This window comes from Panthera leo, chromosome E1, assembly GCF_018350215.1.
Source record: "Panthera leo isolate Ple1 chromosome E1, P.leo_Ple1_pat1.1, whole genome shotgun sequence".
Taxonomy (NCBI): domain Eukaryota; kingdom Metazoa; phylum Chordata; class Mammalia; order Carnivora; family Felidae; genus Panthera; species Panthera leo.
The window spans coordinates 56,584,876-56,601,820 of record NC_056692.1 but is presented as its reverse complement, the minus strand read 5'-3'; the positions used below and the strand labels follow the sequence as shown (position 1 = coordinate 56,601,820).

Sequence of the window (16,945 nt, the reverse complement as noted above, 5' to 3'; positions counted from 1 at the left end):
GGAGGAGGGGGAAGGAGGAGGAGCAGAAGGAGGAGGAGGAGAAAGAAGGAGGAGGAGGGGGAAGGAGGAGGAGGAGAAGGAGGAGGAGGAGAAAGAAGGAGGAGGAGGGGGAAGGAGGAGGAGGAGAAGGAGGAGGAGGAGAAAGAAGGAGGAGGAGAAAGAAGGAGGAGGAGGGGGAAGGAGGAGGAGGAGGAGAAGGAGGAGGAGGAGAAAGAAGGAGGAGGAGGGGGAAGGAGGAGGAGGAGAAGGAGGAGGAGGAGAAAGAAGGAGGAGGAGGGGGAAGGAGGAGGAGGAGAAGGAGGAGGAGGAGAAAGAAGGAGGAGGAGGGGGAAGGAGGAGGAGGAGAAGGAGGAGGTGGAGAAAGAAGGGGGAGGAGGAGAAGGACCACCACACCACTACCACCACCAATGAAATCCCAGTCAAAACCCCAGCAGGCTTAGGAGAAACAACTTGACAAGAGAAGAAAGCGGGCAGACTTACATTACCTGATTTCAAGACTTATTGTAAAAGTCCAGTACTTAAGGCCGTGTGCTGTTGGCGTCAAGACAGATCAATAGGATAGAACAGAGAGTACAGAAATAGACCCACAGGCGCATGGCCAATTGATGTTTGGCAAAGGCACAAAGACATTTCAGGGGAGGAAGGATCGTGTTTTCAGCCAATGGTCACGGAATGTTGCGCGTCCACGTGCGAAAGAAGAAAACGAATTAGAAGTTTAATCTGCCCTTCGCATCATACACAAAAGTTAATTCACGACGGATCATAGACTTAAATGTAAAACCTAAAACTATCAAACACAGGGGAAGACCCCTTGTGACCTTGGGTGAGGCAAAGACTTCTTAGATACGACACCAGAAGCACAAGCCATAAAACGCTGGACTTCGTTAAAATAAAGAACTTTGTGGGGCGCCTGGGTGGCTCAGTCGGTTAAGCGTCCGACTTCAGCTCCGGTCACGATCTCACGGTCCGTGAGTTCGAGCCCCGCGTCGGGCTCTGTGCTGATGGCTCAGAGCCCGGAGCCTGCTTCGAATTCTGTGTCTCCCTCTCTCTCTGCCCCTCCCCCGTTCATGCTCTGTCTCTCTCTGTCTCAAAAATAAATAAACGTTAAAAAAAAAAAAAATAAAGAACTTTGCTCTCTGGAGAAGGAAGACAAGCCTCAGACAGAAAATATTTGCCAAGCATGTATTTGATATGGGACCTCTATTCAGAACGTGTAAAGCACTTTAACAACTCAATGATAAAACAACCCAATTCTTTAAATGGACAGACTTTGAAAAGACCCCCAAAAAGATATAGGGAGGACAAATAGGGCCGCAAAAATATCTTCGCCATCATCAGACGTAGGGGACTACAAGCGGAAACCGTATGATATCATTGCACATCTGTGAGAATGGCTCAAATGGAAAAGACCGGCCATGGAAGTATTGACGAATTTGCAAAGGAACCGGAACTCTCACACGTTGCCGGCAGAATCGTAAAACAGTACGACCACTGCTCCCCACGGCTCCGAAAACGTTCAACGTAGTTCTACTGTTACGATTCAGCCAATTCACGCCTAGGGATCTACCCAAGGGAAATGAAAGGATATGTCCGTACAGACGTTTGTACGTGGATGTTCATAACAGCTCTGCTTGTAACGGCCAAATACTGAAAACGACCCCAACGTCCACTAACAGGTGAACACACACAAACTATGTGCTGGGTACCTCCATACAATGGATCACTATTCAGCCATAAAGAGGAATCAGCTATTGATACGTGCGATAACACGGATGAATCTTGACATAATTATACTCGGTGAGAAAACCCAGACCAAAAACTGAGCATGTACCAGAGGAGTCCATTTATATAAAATCATAGAAAGTGATATCGCCACTAACCTGTGGTGACACCAGCTCACGGGCTGTCTGGCAGGGAGGAGGGGACGGGCAGGAGGAAGGGAACCTGGGTGACAGAGGCACTATCCTGATTGTGGCGATGGTTTCACACGTATATACACGTATGTCGAGACTATCCATTTGAAACGTGTGGTGGACTGCACGTCCAGGCTCAGTAAAGCCTGTTAAAGATAGATTTAATTTTTTTTTTTTACTGTTTATTTATTTTTGAGAGAGACAGAGAGACAGTGAAAACGGGGTAGGGGCAGAGAGAGGAGGGAGACACAGAATCGGAAGCAGGCTCCAGGCTCCAAGCTGTCAGCACAAAGCCCGATACAGGGCTCGAACTCATAGACTTTGAGATCATGACCTGAGCCGAAGTCAGACACTTCACCGACTGAGCCACCCAGGCATCCCAAAAATAGATTTTTAAAGAAAAAATTTAAACACCTTGATTTTTAGAAGAATCGGGTACATGACAATATGATCAAAACCCAAGAGAAACAGACAATAAAAAGAGACCCATAGAAGTTCTAGAAGCTGGAGTTACCAGATACAGACCTCAAGATAAGTCTGCTGAATGTAGTCAAGGAAATAGAAGACGAGGTTTGAAACCAAATGGAAATATTAGAAGTGAGAAATATAGCAGCTGAAATTAGGAGCTGAATGGATGGATTTCACCGCAGGTTGGACCCAGCTGAAGAGAGAATTCGTTTAGTGAAAGAACAGAAGGAAACATCCAGAATGAACCACACCACAAGGGTGGAGATTACAGAAAGGAATGTAAGAGACAAAGAGGCTATGCTGGAGTCTAATGTATGTGGAAATAGAGACCCAGAAGCAAAGGAGAGAGAGAGAGAGAGAGAGAGAGAGAGAGAGGCAGAAGCAATACTTAGATAACTAACTGAAAATCTTCTAAGACGAACGACAGATCAAACCACAAATTCAAGAGCTCTATAAACACCATGTAGGATAAATCAAGAGAAAGCCACAACGAGGCACACCATAGTAAGTCTACTGGAAACCAAACACACAGAGGTCGTAAAAGTGAGCAAAGAAGGACAACAGTTTACCTTTATTCTTTTTTAATGTTTATTTATTTTTGAGAAAGAGAGAGAGAGACAGTGCGAGCAGGGGAGGGGCAGAGAGAGACGGAGACACAGAATCTGAAACAGGCTCCAGTCTCCGAGCTGTCAGCACAGAGCCCAACATGGGGCCTGAACTCAAGAGCTGTGAGATCACGACCTGAACCGAAGTTGGACGCTCAACCGACTGAGCCACCCAGGCACCCCCTTTCTTTTTTTTTTTTTTTTAATTTTTAAATAAATTATATATTTTTTAAATGTTTATTTAGTTTTGAGACTGAGACAGAGTGTGAACAGGGGAGGGGCAGAGAGAGAGGGAGACGCAGAATCCGAAGCAGGCTCCAGGCTCTGAGCTGTCAGCACAGAACCCGACGCGGGGCTCGAACCTACGAACTGTGAGATCATGACCTGAGCCAGAGTCAGATGCTTAACCGACTGAGCCACCCAGGCGCCCATGACAGATTACCATTAAAGGAATGGCAAGGCTCACAGAAAGGACGGAAGCCAGAAGACAGTATTTTCGTAATGCTGAAAGAAAATAACCACCAAGCTAGAATTCTGTACACAGCGACCATATCCTCTAGGAGTAAGGGTGAAGTAAAGGCATTTTCAGGGAATTAAAATAAGAGCACCTACGTTGGGGGGATGCAATTAAACACTTTAATGTTCTTTTATTATCTAATAAAAGGTAAAGGTACTGACTTGTACTAGACTGTGATAAGTCAAGGATTCATGTTATCATGTTTACAGCAGGCACTACAAGACTAGGAGAGAGTACGAGTCAGCTAAGAGGGCGTGAGTTTCAAAACACAGATCGGTGTAAAAGAAGACAAGAAATGAGAGGGGAAAGAACGTGGAACAGGAAAGAAAAAGAAATAGAAGCCAGCTAGTGAAATGGTAGATCCGAAGCCAAATATATCAGAAATCACACTAAATATAAAAGGACTACGTCTCGTAAAACTAAATGTGCTCACAGAAGGAGAAGCAAACCATGAATGTAAAGTGTAGAGAGAAAGTGTCTACACCCCCACCAACTTCCTCATTCTGTCGCAGGAGGCAGCTGTTAGAACGGTTTCTTGTGTACCTTTTCAGATATTTGATGCACTCAAAGCATAGTTACATTTTCCTTAAAACACATGCACAAACGGTTCACGTTATATATACTGTTCAGCAGCCTTTTTTCACCCATACACACACGTATTTATGTACGTATGCACGTGTATATGCACGTATGTATCGTGAATGTGCATTATGTAGGTGTGTATAATGCGTGTGTGTGTTATGGATGTGTGTGTGCACGCATGCATGCAAACTTTATTTTTAAAACTTTTTAAATATTTATTTTTGAGAGAGAGAGAGACAGAGAGGGTGAGCAGGGGAGGGGCAGAGAGAGAGAGGGAGACACAGAATCCGAAGCAGGCTCTAGGCTCTGAGCTGTCAGCACAGAGCCTGACACGGGGCTCGAACCCACCAACGACGAGATCATGACCTGAGCTCAAGTCGGACGCTTAACTGACTGAGCCACCCAGGCGCCACATGCATATAAATTTTCAGTTTCACAAAACAAGATGTGCTCTTGGGCCACCTGGCTGGCTCAGTTGGTAGAGCATGTGACTCTTGATCTCGGGGTCATGTGTTCAAGCCCCATGTTGGGTGTGGAGATTTTTTTTTTCAAATCTAGTCTCTCTCTTTTTTTTTTTTTTTTTAATTTACATCCAAGTTAGTTAGCATATAGTGCAGCAATGAATTCAGGAGTAGATTCCTTAATGCCCTTTAGCCATTTAGCCCATCCCCCTGCTCCCACAACCTTGCCAGTAACCCTCTGTTCTCCATATTTAAGAGTCTCTAATGTTTTGTCCCCCTCCTTGTTTTTATATTATTTTTGCTTCTCTTCCCTTGTGTTCATCTGTTCTGTGTCTTAAAGTCCTCATATGAGTGAAGTCATATGATATTTGCCTTTCTCTGACTAATTTCGCTTAACACAATACCCTCTAGTTCCATCCACGTAGTTGCAAATGGCAAGATTTCATTCTTTTTGATTGCCGAGTAATACTCCATTGTATATATATACACCACATCTTTACCCATTCATCCATCGGTGGACATTTGGGCTCTTGCCATACTTTGGCTATTGTCGATAGCACTGCTAGAAACATGGGGGTGCATGTGCCCCTTCAAAACAGCACACCTGTATCCCGTGGATAAATGCCTAGTAGTGCAATTGCTGGGTCATAGGGTAGTTCAATTTTTAGTTTTTTGAGGAACCTCCATACTGTTTTCCAGAGTGGCTGCACCAGCTTGCATTCCCATCAGCAGTGCAAAAGAGATCCTCTCTCTCCGCATCCTTGCCAACATCTGTTGTTGCCTGAATTGTTAATGTTAGGCATTCTGACAGGTGTGAGGTGGTATCTCATTGTGGTTTTGATTTGTATTTCCCTGATGATGAGTGATGTTGAGCATCTTTTCATGTGTCGGTTGGCCATCTGGATGTCTTCTTTGGAGAAGTGTCTGTTCACGTCTTTTGCCCATTTCTTCACTGGATTCTTTGTGTTTTTGGTGTTGAGTTTGATAAGCTCTTTAGAGATTTTGGATACCAACCCTTTACCTGATATGTCATTTGCAATTATCTTCTCCCATTCTGTCGGTTGCCTTTTAGTTTTGCTGATGATTTCCTTCACTGTGCAGTAGCTTTTTATTTAGACGAGGTCCCAATAGTTCATTTTTGCTTCTGTTTCCCTTGCCTCTGGAGATGTGTTGAGTGAGAAGCTGCTGCAGCCGAGGTCAAAGAGGTTTTTGCCTGTTTTCTCCTCGAGGATTTTGATGGCTTCCTGTCTTACGTTAGGGCTTTCATCCATTTTGAGTTTATTTTTGTGTGTGGTGTAAGAAAGTGGCCCAGGTTCATTTTTCTGCATGTCACTGTCCAGTTTTCCCAGCACCACTTGCTGAGGAGACTGTCTTTATTCCATTGGATTTTCTTTCCTGTTTTGTCAAAGATCAGTTGGCCACACGTTTGTGGGTCCATTTCTGGTTTCTCTATTCTGTTCCATTGATCTGAGTGTCTGTTTTTGTGCCAGGATGTGGAGATTATTTAAAAAATAAAATCTTAAGGGGCACCTGGGTGGCTCAGTCAGTTTAGCATCCGACTTAGGCTCAGGTCATGATCTCATGGTTCATGGGTTCAAGCCCTGTGTCCAGCTCTGCACTGACAGCTCAGAGCCTGAAGCCTGCTTCAAATTCTGTGTCTCCCACTCTCTCTGCCCCTCCCCCACTCACACTCTCTGTCTCTGTCTCTCTCCCTCTCAAAAAAAAAAAAAAACATAAAAAATTCTAAGCAAATAAAATAAAAAAATAAAATCTTAAAACTACATTTCCTCTTAATACATAAAGGTCCTCTGATATTCCTTTATTCTACAGTTTCTGTGATCCTATTTCATTTTAAAAGTGTATTTGAGACTCTCTAAGTTAGAAAAAGACAGATACGGCATGATCTCCCTTATATGTGGAATCTAAAAGAGGGGAGCTCATAGAAATGGTGGCTGCTGGGGGCTGGGGGTGCAAAAGTGGGGAGAGGCTGGTCAAAGGAACAAGCTTTCAGTTGGAGGACGCGTGAGTTCAGGGACCTAATGAACAGCGTGGTGACTGGTTAATAATACTGTAGGGTGCACCTGCCATTTGCTGAGAGAACAGATCTTAAGTGCTCTTAACACACACACGCACGCACACACAGATGACTATGTGGGGTGAAGGTGTGTTAATCAGCTTGATCGTGGCGTTCCTTTCGCAAAACATGTGTATATCAAGCCATCGTGTTGTACATCCTAAGAACCATACAATTTTCCCTTGTCAATTATTCCTCAGGAAAGCCGAGCAGAAAAACTCCAGAGCTCTGGGCTAACTTCCCGATTTATCCATGGGTCCCAACCTGCCGTCTGAAAAGGCCCCCCAGACGGGTCTTCTGATAACTGGCCTGTTTCCTCCAGCGGCAAGGGCGGGCCTACCTTCTGCCCCTCTTCCACCCACCCCTGCCCTACTCCTGCTCCCTGGGCTACACGCTCTCACAAAATAGCACCCAGGTCTGAGCCACAAGCCCTGTTTTCTGGGCACCCAGATAAGATGGGCCTCTGGCACAAAATTCACCCAAGGCCTCGCCCTGATCCCAGCTGCTGCTCCCGTGAGGAGGTGAGGGCCTCAGTCTCCCCTGTCCCGCACTCCTGTGCCACCTGTCCTCCTGAACCCTGGGTGGCGACTGTCCCAGGATGCTCCTTTCATGCTGTTCATCAAGCCACCTCCGGCTTCCCCCAGCCACAGAGACCAGAGCAAAGATGTCTTTTTTGGGAGGCAGCTTCTTTGAGGTCCCTTGCAGAACAGCGTCGCTCCCGGCTATCACAGAGACGCCTGAGCTACAGATAAAGCCCTTCTCTTCCCAGACTTCATAACCTCTCACCTCTTGGGGCAGCTCTTTGGCAGTGTTGTTCTGGAAGAAGCAGATGCGGCCGGTGCTACCCCCGGCCCGAGCGCCCCGTGGCAGCCTGCTCATTTGGCATCACATGAGAATGACCTCCATCCCTCCCCCTACACCCCATGGGGTCGGGGTGGGAGGGGACTCGAGAGCAGCCCCCCCCCCCCGCCAGGGGATGCCCTATTGAGAACAGAGAGGAACAGGAGGAGAGACTATGGCAAGCGGTCACCGTACCTGGAGCTGCCTCGTTGCCAGGAGGGCACAGAGAAAAGAGGAGAGAGAACAGGTCAGTGAGCAGTGAGCACATGACCTCCCACACAGGTACCGCTTCCCCGGGGACCCAGCCGGAAGATGGGGCTCTAATCCTTAGCCTCTCCTGCCTTCTGCACTCCTGCCCCCCACCCCGCAGCGCCCCCAAGTCAAGCCTAAGCCCCCTTGCCGGGCTCACAGTGTTTATTGATCTGTTCTTAGGGAGGGTGGCGGGTCAAGGCACAGTCCTTGATAAAGGACATCTGAGAGCGTTGCACAGCAGGGGCCGAGGGGGGCAGGTTAGCAGCCCCCAGGCTGGGTATTTTCAGTGGCAATTAGGGACTTCTCTTTTCTGACCCATCAGTGGGGGACAGTTCTACATCCAGAGCTGGGGGGTGGGAGTTCTGGAGGGGGGGGGGCGTTCTCACCTTCCAGATACTCGCCTCCTTGCCATACACCACAGCCATGTTGCTGGCCTTGCCGCCTCTGATGAGCTGCTTCTCCGTCTCGTTGAGCTCCTCGGACACGAAGCCCATGAAGGAGTTGTCCGGGGTGTGAGCTGCGGCCAGACCACGGGGTCAGGAAGGGGCTTGCCACACAGCCACGGACGCGCCCCGGGTCTACCTGCACTGGCCCCATCAGAGGGGGCCCCGTTAGACAGGGACGGGGACAGGGGGCTGGTAGAGGAGGGGCAGAGCACCCATCAGTGTCCTGGCCCCGGGCATCTCCCTCCCCAGAGCGGAGCCGTGAGCAGAGGGAACCCTGGGAGGTCCCCTTGCTCATTTGCAGACAGGCACAGTCAGGACCCTGTCCTGGTCAGAGTCCTCCCTCCCAGGTTCGCTCAGGAACCCAGGCTTTGGCTCCTCCCCTTTTCTCTCACTGGCGACACCCATCAGCAGAGCCGGTACCTGGTGGGATGTCCCACATGGCCTCCATCACTGCCGCCCTGGCCCGGGTACCATCCTCTGTCCTGGGCCACTGTGACGGCTGCCTACCCCCATTTCCGCCATTCTCTTGGCACTGCCTTTCAATTTTAGGTCCTGAGCAATCCTTTCAAATTTAGGTCAGACCAGGTCCGTCTGCACAAAACCCTGCGGTGGCCCCAACAGCCAAAGTCCCTACAACAGTCTCCAGGGTCTGCCCCCGTGTCCCCCTCGGCAGGATCTCTCACTACCTCCTGGGACTCCGCCCGGTGCACTCCCTCTCTCCGTGCATGCTTTGCCTACAAGACCCTGCCGAGAGGTCCCTCCTGGCCCTGGTCACTCTCTGTCCCTTACCCTGCACTTGCTGACCCAAACATGATATTATACATCAAATGGATCGTTTATCAGTGTCAGAATGTAAGCCCCGTGAGGGCAGGGGCTCTGCTCGGCTCACCTTGCTGTCCCCGGCACCTGGGAGGGGGAGCCTGGCGCGCTGGCTCATGAGTGCGTGGGCACATCCTGACTTCCCCACCTCCAAGTTTTTTGCCCCAGCCGTTTCCTCTGCCTGGAGCGCCTTCTTCCCCTGACGTGGATGAGAAAATGCTCTCCGGCCTCAGGGCCCCACTCATATGCCACCTCCTCCTCTGGGCTCCAGTGCCCCTCTCTTTGTGGCCCCGCCCCCGTGGTTCTGCCTCTGCTACGGTACAGCCCACACTCTGACCTGCTCCCTTGTCCCCAGAACCCAGCGCACCGGGGGCAGGGAATGCACTTCAGCCTCTCTCGCTGTTCCACGGTCGTGCCACTTAGCTCTGTCCGCCTCAGCACCCGTGCCACGGATTCGCAAGGCACAGGGTCCCTCCCATCGTGTTCAGGACCTTGGACAGAACATTTGTTGAGCCCAACGACATCCACTCCGCCTTCCGGGGTGGGAGGGGCTGCGGCGAGCAGGTTGGCAGAGACCGCGCGTCCTCGATTTCCCAGAACAGCCCTGGCGCCAAAGTCGCCATTTCTTCATCCCGCGAGCGTGTTTTCACATTTTAGCATTTCTGACACGGAGCTGTATACTTCGATCCAATGTGTCGATTTCACGTACTATTTCTACCCACAAACCGTCACAACCAATGCCTGGAGCATCGTAGAAGGAAAGGTTTCCTGCCTAAGTGCCCCCAGAAAGCTCGTGGATTCTTGGGTCTGAAACTCCCAACTGTAAGGAAGGGCCTTTGCTGACCCCAGGACAAAATGATCTTTCTTCTAGAGCTTCCGGAGCATAAGGAGGGGCGCCGGAGGCCCGGAGTTATTTCTGTGATGGTCAGGATGCGGGCAGCTCTCCTGTTTCAGGAGGCTCCACCCAGATTGGGAAGGGGGGGGGGGGCCCAGGAGGACAGACCAGACCCTCTCTCCCCAGTTTGCCCGCCCAGCCCCATCTCCCTCCCTCTGGCCCCACCTGCTTCCCCCCACCGACACCCCAGGCCTCTCTCCTGATTGCCATTTCCTCCCTACTCACCCAGCTGAAGAATCCCTCATTCTACCAACCCTGCCCAGTTAGCAAACTAGTGGGACAGGGAAGTGTCCAATCAGTTAGAGTAACAGAGACCAAGAGCCAAGAGCTCGTGGGGGCAGGGGCAAGGGTGAGCCCAGAGAGGCAGCCACCCTGGGGACACCGCCTGGCTAGATGCGGAAATGAATCTGCTCATGAATTCTGCCCTGGACCCGCAAACTCTCTCTTCCTTTTTTGTTCTGTTTCTTTAATGTATTCACTCAATTAACATTTCCCGAGGACCCTGATAGGCTCCAGGGAGATAAATCAGTCAGTGGCCCCCCTTCTGAGCGGTTCATAATCTATCAGGGAGAGATCAGCGTATGAGCAAGTAACTCTAATATACTTCAATAAACGCTTTCGTAGAAATGGTTTTAAAAGTTATAAAAACAGGGGCGCCTGGGTGGCTCGGTCAGTCAGGTGTCCGACTTTGGCTCAGGTCACGACCTCACAGTTTGAGTTCGAGCCCCGCGTCGGGCTCTGTGCTGACAGCTCGGAGCCTGGAGCCTGCTTCGGATTCTGTGTCTCCCTCTCTCTCTAATCCTCCCCTGCTCGTGCTCTGTCTCTGCCTCTCGAAAATACATAATAAAACGTTACAAAAATGTTTTTAATTAATAAAATAAGTTATAAAAACAGGTGAATATATTGCACCCAGATAAGATGAAAGGAATCAGTGGAAGTGATAATAAATAAAGGAGGCATTTGAGTTGGGGTTTTAGAGGATGAGTAGGAGTTCTCCAGGTTTGGAACTCCACATCCAGCGGGCCCCACCCCACATAAATCCTCCATTTTTTTCAGTGTAGATTATTGCAGAAGCCTCTTAACCCATATCCTGCTTCCCCCTCTCCTCTACCACTGCCCCTTACCACTATCCCCACCTCCTTTCCCTCCAGAGTCTGGTCCCCACAGAGCCATGTGGCCTCAGACCTCCGGGCCTCAGTTTCCTCCTCTGGGCTCCAAGGAACCATCCCACCTTCCCAACCTTCTGGGATCCAATCAAGCCATCACCTATGTGCCGAGAAATTGCATCTGCCACTAATGTGTCCTAGAACCTGGAGATGAAGACACAAAAGGACCCTAAGCGCCCCAAAGAGGCGCATTAATTTGACAGACAAAATAAATGGCGGGTACTTGACTTCTACGCAAGTTCCTGGGACCCTGCTCGGAACCTAGTTTGCTCTGAATTTAGATACAGCCTAACAAAGGTGCTTATCTGGCTTTCCAACCCAGAGCCTTCAAAGAGCCACAAATTAGCTGTGCAAGACGCTGCTGGAGGCAGCCACACTGACAACAATTAAATGTGACAGCTGATAGCTGCCCAATGAGGAGAAAAAGCACCACATCAAACAGTGACAGCAGAAGGGGCCACTTAGCAAGGGGACCCAGCTCCGCACACCTCTGCCAACCCCGAAGGGCAGGCTCGTGCGCGCCAGAGCCAGAGAGAATTGACCCTTCGTTGTCAAGAAAAGATTAAATTATCTTCACCACGCTGCAGGTAAGAGGGCAGGTCAGCGTGTGTATATATTTTAGAGTCTCATTAAAAATAGCTCTAAGGCTTAGCTCTAACCGCACTCCTTGCCTGGCACCCACTGTCAGAGGGTTTCCACAGGGACCCCAGCCCCCAGGCTTACTTCCCATTATCCCCAATGCTGGAGACTACTGGAACCTTCCAGAACCTTCCAGAACCTTCCACTTCTTTCCACATCTGCCTTCACTTCATCTGGTCCCTCCACTTGGAAGAGCCTGCCTGTCCTGCCCCTTCGCCACCCCCTAGAGCTCCCCAGTGTACTTTTGGCCTCTCTGTCTACAAGGTCACTGAATCCTCGTTGTTCTGGAACGTGTGCTCAGCATCTCTCTGAGAGCAGCCTGTGATTCTGGAGGCAAAGGCAACTTCCTCCGTGTTGGAAAGGTCACCACGTTTCTCCCAAGCCAGGCTGGAAGCCCCCCCCGCCCCCGCCCTTCCCTCCAGGCTGCTCCCTCCTCGCTGCCTGCTCCCCAGACACCACAAGACACTTCCTGTCTGGGTCACACATTTGCTGAAGGGGGAACAAGGCTTTCCTGGGGCAGGCAGGTGCCTGGGCCTGCCCTGCTCCCACACTGGCCCGGGGGAGGAAAGCCAGGGAGGAATAGGGGACCCTGCTCCTCCCATGCACCCCTGAGAGCCACGAGGAGGCCCCAACTGCCCCTGACCGCCCCCCCCACCACCACCACATCCTGTGCCCGGGACACTCACGGAACATGGTCATGAACTGCTTGGGGTTGAGGTTCCAGTAGCCCCAGTTGGTCCGGTATCCGTGCAACGTGGCGTATTCCTCATGGTTGTATGCGGGTTCTGTCCCGAAGGTGTCAATGACCCGGATTCGGCATCTGCTCCCCGCCCCGGGGGTGGGGGGGTGGGTACCAGGAACCAGGGTCAGCCACCTCCTGTGTCTCCCCGGGCTGGGTTGCCCCAGCAGGGGCACTGTAACCAGCCAGTGGCCAGGTGCTACTGCAACTGTGGTCAGAGCTTGGGCTCAGACACTACCTAGCTGTGTGACCCCAGGCAAGCGCCTTAACCTCTCTGGGTGAGCTCCACCATCGGTCAAGTGAGGGTAACAAAAGCCCACCTGTCCCAGGGTTGTGTGAACCACAGACCACTCACTCAGGAACTGTTCGTTATTTCGGCTGCCCCAAGGGAGCCTAGTGGCGGGGGCGGGGGGGGGGGGTGGTGGTCACCTGTACGATTTGCACTTTCCTGAGCAGGGGGCAGCAGTCATTCAAGTACACAGCCCCCCTGCTCAGGAGCCTGACACCCCCAGGATGCGCCTGGCCTGCCTGGGCTGCGATGCAGAGGGCAGGGCCCGGGGGGACCAGCCACTACCATTATCCCCAACGTTGGAGCCTACTGGAACCTTCCAGAACCGTCCAGTTCTTTCCACATCTGGGGAAGGCAATGCCAGCTTGGCCACTTCAGGTACACCTCCCAGCCGGGCGGAGGCTCTGTCTCGGCCCCAAAACCTCCCCCTCTGTCCGTCCCACCCCTGGGCGTGGGCACCGGAAGGAAACTGCTGAGACTCAGACACCCCTCCAGGAAGCTCCGTCACCTCGCTTCCTTCCGGGTGACCCAGAATTGTCCACAAACTGCTGAGGTCGGCACTATTCCCCCAGAGGAGGGGCCGGGGGTGGGAGGCAGCGGCACCGAGCGCAAGAAGAACACGCATTAATAATAAAAGCAATAACAGTGCCTGTCACTTTTTTTTTCCCTAATAAAATCATGCGGGACAGTCAATGGGACTGGAGCAAATGTAATAAATAGCAGGGCTCTCGGTGCTAAATTAAACCCAGTATCCCGCTGGCTGCAGAGACGGGAGCCGGAGCGATGGCATTGGCCTTCGCCCAAACCCAGGGGAGTGGGGTGGAGGGAGGGCGGAGGAGGGGGTGCTGAGCCCCCACAGGCCGAGGTCGTGGCCCCCCTGGGGTGTGCCACTCCATCCACTCCTCCCCGCGATTCCCCTGCCCACCCCATCCAGGTCACCTCTGAGCCCCGCCCCCAGGCTGCCCTGCAGCAGAGGGGCAGTGAAGGGAGCCCCCCACTCCGAGTATTAATTGAGGAAGCAGGGGGGCGGGGCAGAGCTCCTCCAAGAAGGCCAGTGGTGGGGGAGGGGAGACAGAGGCAGGGCGAGGCTTCCCCCCAACGGACCGCGACCGCGTGGTCCGGGGACAAGGCAGTCCCCCCACCCTGGGGCCAGTGTCGGCTCCACCCGCCGAAGCTCTCTCACCTGTACTTCTTGAAGGATAATCCCATGTGCTGCTTCATCTGCTGCAGGCCGTGGTAGTCGGTGTAGATGAGGTCAAAAGGCAGGGGCATGGTGAGCGGGCAGTTCCCCCGGCCTGGCGGCACCCCTAAGTTACTGAGAGAAGAGCCCCTCAGAGCCTGAGCCCCAAGAGGGGCCCACAGGCAGCAGACCCCCACCTTCCCAACCAGCCTCGAGTCTGGGGCACCTGGAGCCCCCCCAGTTCTTACAGCCCAGGATAAACACGGAGTGGGGAGGGGGGCACCGTAAAGGAAAGAGAGGCTGGCACATGAGCGCTGGCAGACTTGGAAAGGAAGTGAACAGGGTGGCCATGTCCAGTCGTGTAAGTTTTCCACTGCACAAGAGACTTCAACGATAGGAAACAGGACTGAGATCCAGCCCGGGCTAGCTTGCCAGGCTGTGCCCCTCACCTGGGCTGCTTGCCACTCGGAAGGGGCACCTTTTGTTGATTTGCACAAATGTGCTCCCCGCAGGCCTGTGCCCGCCCAGAGGGGGCACCTTTATCTAGCGCTCACAAATCGCCATCAATGCCCACTATGGTCCTCAAGGTGTCTTCTGTGTTTGGAGCAGAAGGCCCTGCCTCAGAAGATAGAATTCAGCTCTGCTGACTGGCTCCTGGCCCACAGAGATGCCCACCCCTGCCCCCCAGGGTCACCCAGCCTGCTAGATCATTTACCCAGAAGCTTTCCTCTGGTGACCCAGTGCCAGAGCCTTTGGGTCATGTCACTGGAGCCCGGAGGACACGGCCACAGCCGCCCGTGTAAAATCTTGGCATTGGACTTCCCTGCCCACCACGCAGGAGCCCCGGCTCGGCCTGGAAACCCACCCCCCTGCAGGGGACAAGGAGGCATTTAGATCGCTCATTCAGTAAGTCTGTACTGAGCCCCTGAGCCAAGCCTGGTGTGGAAAAGCCCCCCTTCCTGTGGGGACCCCACAGCAGCCACCCACCTCCCCCGGAGTCCCACCTCCCTTGGATGCGTGGTCCAGGAGACCTCCCAGTGAGCCCCTTCAGGGATCCACATGAAGAGCAGACTCAGGCAGGGGAGGGGAGGAGCTTTGACAAGGTCACGGCTCATCGATGGCAAAAGGCCGCCACGACTGATGAGCTCTCTGGGCACCTAGAGCCAATTCAAGCCAGGTGGAAAAGTACCAGCCTGGACGTCTTTGCGTCCTCTTTGCTCTTGCTCTGCCGGCCACCATCAGAAGCTGGGGAGGGGGGCGCTGCGTACATCGTCCCCAGCGCACACTGACAGAAGCCGTGCCTTTTCAATGCCGTTTATGGTAACTGATGACAAGGCCGTGATGGAAAGGTGTCAGGGGAGGCTGTGTGTGACGGGGATTGGGGACATCAGGGGTCGGCTGTGCCTTGCAGAAAAGGGCAGGAGGAAGTGGGGGGCGGGTCTTTCCCTGTGCCTGCTCCCCACCAGCCGGTGCACCCCAGCCCCACCCAGCTTCCCCTGCGAAGCGTCGAGAGGAGAATGCAAAAATCGAACACCCAGTGTCTCATTTCTTATCTATATACGTAACAGTGGCCGAGGGTCCCCTCCCCAACTCGACCAGCTCCCGTGTGAGTCCCCTCTCCAACTGGACCACCACACGGGACTCTCAAACCCAGGACTTCTAAGGCAGGGCAGCCTTCATCAGCTTTTGCCGTGGTTGTTGAAATAACCCAGAATGAGCACAGACCGCAGGGGTCTGAAGCCATCACAGGAAACGGCTCCCACAGCCTGGAGACTTCATGAAATATTTGGTGATATTTTTACGTGTGGAGCAGATTTTTGCCTTCTACTCCCCAGGATACCTCTGTCGTTTCCTTTCAAGCACGGGCTTTCTCTTGCCCTCTGCACCCCCCCCCCCCGCCCTCCCCCCCCCCCAAAAAAAAAACTCCTCCAGTAAAACTGATGCCCCAGAAAGAAGCATCATTTTTGTGCCGGGTTGCAGCAGCTACCTAGAGAGAGACACCGCCTCCCTCCCCCGATTCCCTGCACTCAATGGGGAGCCACGGACAGAAGGACAAAACGATGAACCCCCTATCCCTTCCTTGCAGAAACCAGGAAGGGGGTGGCTTCTCCTCCCACAGGAATCGGGTCCTGGGAAAATCAATTAACAACCCTAAAGTACAAACTGTAGGTGGGTCCGGTCGCTGCTACGGGCACCGTAAGAGGATTACTTCCCCACGTTACATTTGTGGTTGGTTTCTAGGCAACGTGTCCCTCTGTGGCCACACGTGGTGCCAACAAAGTCACGGGGGCTCCCTTTGGTTGCCCGAACCCCGACCACAGCCGTGGCCCCTGCCCCAAACACCACGGCCGCCGAGAGGCCAGCTGAGCCACACACAGCTCTCCCCTGGGAGAATGGCTCCGCGCTGACCTTCTAAGGCACGAGCCCTCATCATCTTTGTCCCTTGATGGGGCTGACATTTTGAACAAGGAACCATTCTGCACGGTCTCAGCTTATTAATTCATTTAAATCCTTTCATCTGGGCAGCTACCCTAGGAGATCAGACTCATCCTTCTCCTGCTCCCCTCTTTCCAGGCTAGGAAAACAGAGAGGTTTAGTAAGTTAGCCAGGGTTGCACAGCCAGGAGGCTGTGAAGCTGGGTTGGGACCCAGGCAGTGGGGCTCCAGAGCCCTCCCCCTCCCCACTCCCACCCGCTAAGCTCTCCTGCGTCTCCGTCTCCAGCACGGTGTCGGATGGACCGCAAAGACATCCCCGAAACCCGAGCCCCGGCTGCCAGCAGAGATTGGGCTCCAGTCCCAGTTCTGTTGCTAACCTCGGGGGAGTCATAAGCCTCTAGGAATTTCGTTTTTCTCCTCGGGAAAAGACAAAAATGCCTCCTTCCCAGGGTTCCTGGTAGGATCAACCGAGGCGCGGTGAGTGAGCGTTCTGCTACTAATCGTTTCTTCTTGTCAGCATCTGCCTTCTGCACTTGTGGGTCCGGCAACTCCTTCCTGGACCACACGCAGCCCCCTCGCTCAAGGCCCGTCATTTCTCACCTCGCATCTTGAGGTCATCTCCTCT

General features: G+C 52.7%; 1 protein-coding gene across 2 annotated transcripts in view; it reads right to left on the bottom strand.

Moving 5' to 3' along the window:
* Positions 1-16,945, bottom strand: part of MGAT5B (alpha-1,6-mannosylglycoprotein 6-beta-N-acetylglucosaminyltransferase B) — a 72,332-nt gene that overhangs the window by 11,777 nt on the left and 43,610 nt on the right. Inside the window, exons 9-12 of one of the 2 annotated variants that reach the window (XM_042916468.1) lie at positions 13,889-14,020; positions 12,364-12,497; positions 8,099-8,229; positions 7,656-7,661 (exon numbers count right to left, since the gene is read on the bottom strand). In XM_042916468.1, the coding sequence (XP_042772402.1) occupies positions 7,656-7,661; positions 8,099-8,229; positions 12,364-12,497; positions 13,889-14,020 (403 nt within the window). The remainder of the gene's footprint in view (positions 1-7,655; positions 7,662-8,098; positions 8,230-12,363; positions 12,498-13,888; positions 14,021-16,945) is intronic. The other variant, XM_042916470.1, reaches the window with a different exon arrangement.